This window comes from Micropterus dolomieu, unplaced genomic scaffold (assembly GCF_021292245.1).
Source record: "Micropterus dolomieu isolate WLL.071019.BEF.003 ecotype Adirondacks unplaced genomic scaffold, ASM2129224v1 contig_11713, whole genome shotgun sequence".
NCBI lineage: Eukaryota > Metazoa > Chordata > Actinopteri > Centrarchiformes > Centrarchidae > Micropterus > Micropterus dolomieu.
The window spans coordinates 551-3,166 of NW_025740699.1; the positions used below are offsets into that span (position 1 = coordinate 551).

The 2,616-nt window shown below is 46.2% G+C and overlaps 1 protein-coding gene across 1 annotated transcript; it reads left to right on the forward strand.

The window, feature by feature from the left end:
- Positions 1 to 460: 460 nt before the first annotated feature.
- On the forward strand, positions 461 to 1,106 carry LOC123965894 (calcium and integrin-binding family member 2-like; the record flags this gene model as incomplete). Its single annotated transcript, XM_046042210.1, has 2 exons — positions 461 to 611; positions 911 to 1,106. Coding segments are annotated over 2 exons (347 nt in total), but the record flags the coding sequence as incomplete, so codon positions are not given.
- Between the last annotated feature and the right edge of the window lie 1,510 nt (positions 1,107 to 2,616).

Below are 2,616 nucleotides of genomic sequence, written 5' to 3' on the forward strand. Positions count from 1 at the left end.
GTAGAGGTGACAGGTAGAGGTGACAGGTGGAGGTGACTGGTAGAGCTGACAGGTAGAGGTGACAGGTAGAGGTGACAGGTGGAGGTGACAGGTAGAGGTGACAGGTGGAGGTGACAGGTAGAGGTGACAGGTGGAGGTGACAGGTAGAGGTGACAGGTGGAGAGCTGACAGGTGGAGGTGACAGGTAGAGGTTACAGGTGGAGGTGACTGGTAGAGCTGACAGGTAGAGGTGACAGGTAGAGGTGACAGGTGGAGGTGACAGGTAGAGGTGACAGGTGAGAGGTGACAGGTAGAGGTGACAGGTGGAGGTGACAGGTAGAGGTGACAGGTGGAGAGGTGACAGGTAGAGGTGACAGGTGGAGGTGACAGGTAGAGGTGACAGGTAGAGATTTGACAGGTAGAGGTGACAGTTAGAGTTAGCGGTTAGCAGTGAGTCACTTCATCTGTCTGAATGTCCTGACAGGAGAACCCGTTCAGAGACAGAATTGTGGAGACGTTCTCTGAGGACGGACAGGGGAACCAGAGCTTCAACGACTTTGTCGACATGTTTTCTGCCCTCTGTGAAACTTCACCCAGAGAGCTCAAGATCATCTACGCCTTCAAGATTTACGGTGAGATGTTTGAGAGAGTCCTCCTCAGGTGAGAAACCTCAGAGCTGCTGCTAAAAGGTGCTAAAGTTTACCTGGGAAGGTGAACATCCTTTAAGCAGGAAAGCTACCGCGGTTAGAGACAGAGAAGCAGGGTAGTATTCAGCAGTCTTCAATATCATGGTCCAGCATGGGGATATGGTTTAACCGCAGGGTCCAGGATCATGGTCCACGCAGAGCTGAGTGGTTTTACACCAGCTGTGTTTGTTGTTGTTCTTCTTCTCTGATGTAATGAAATGTGTAATCTTCTGGTTGTGGTTCAGACTTCAACAGGGACAACTTTATCTGTAAGGAGGACCTGAAGAAGACTCTGAACAAGCTGACCAAAGGCGAGCTGACCCCAGAGGAGGTCATCCTGGTGTGCGATAAAGCCATCGAGGAGGCCGACCTGGACGGAGACCACAAGCTGTCCTTCGCCGACTTTGAGAACATGATCTCAAAGGCTCCTGACTTCCTGAGGTACGGCGCCGTTTCTAATTATCCCTCAGCCACATCAGTGTTTTTATGTCAGAGTGGGCAAACATCTGGATTATTACATACTGCACACCTGCAGTTACCACCTGTAACTACAGGGGGCGCCAAATGATGAACTGAGCGTTGGAGACCAAAACATGTGATGTCAGCTGATGACGATAGTCTGCGTTCATGTTTGTTTCTCGCCAAAGTCACGTTTGATCATGCGAGAATCCGTGAGATCCCACAAACCGCCACTCTGCAACATGTGGTCCTGCATCTGGACCGAAGTTTCTGATGTGGGTATTCTTATGATTAAAATATTAAAATCTATATAAAAAAATATCAAAGATCGGTTCATTCTGTTGTTACATCTGTAGCATCAAAGGTTTTTAACATCAGTGAAAATCTGTAAATCCTCTCGTGTGCAGCAGTGTAGAGCTTAATTTAACTTGGACAAAAATACCAAAATCACTGTCTCCATCCAGAGATTAGACAGACCCGTCTCCATTCAGAGATTAGACAGACCTGTCTCTCTCTAGAGATTAGACAGACCCGTCTCCCTCCAGAGATCAAACAGACCCGTCTCCATCCAGAGATTAGACAGACCCTTCTCTCTCTAGAGATTAGACAGACCAATCTCCCTCCAGAGATTAGACAGACCCTTCTCTCTCTAGAGATTAGACAGACCCGTCTCCCTCCAGAGATCAGACAGACCCTTCTCTCTCTAGAGATTAGACAGATCCATCTCCCTCCAGAGATTAGACAGACCCTTCTCTCTCTAGAGATTAGACAGACCTCTCTCACTTCAGAGATTAGACAGACCCGTCTCCATCCAGAGATCAGACAGACCCGTCTCCATCCAGAGATTAGACAGACCTCTCTCACTCCAGAGATTAGACAGACCTCTCTCACTCCAGAGATTAGACAGACCCGTCTCCATCCAGAGATTAGACAGACCTCTCTCACTCCAGAGATTAGACAGACCTCTCTTACTTCAGAGATTAGACAGACCCGTCTCCATCCAGAGATTAGACAGACCCTTCTCTCTCTAGAGATTAATAATAATAATAATAATAATCCTTATTTGTAGAGCACTTTTCAAAAACAAGTTACAAAGTGCTTTAACAAGTGTAAAGAATAATACAAAAAAAAAAAATAATAAAATAAAAGATAAGAGCATGAAAATTTTATATAAAATTAGTAAAATACAATAAAATAAAAGGGATAAAATAAAGTCAAATAAGATCGGGAAAAGCTCTCCTATAAAAGTATGTTTTAAGAAGGGACTTAAAAGAGTTCACTGACTCAGCCGACCTGATTTCCTCGGGCAGGCTGTTCCAGAGCCTCGGGGCCCTGACAGCAAACGCTCTGTCCCCTTTAGTTTTCAGTCGAGACTCTGGAACAGACAACAGACCTCTGCCCGAGGATCTCAAGGTACGTGCTGGTGCGTATGGGACTAAAAGGTCAGAAATATAACGAGGCGAGAGGCCATGAAGAGCTTTAAAAGTGATCA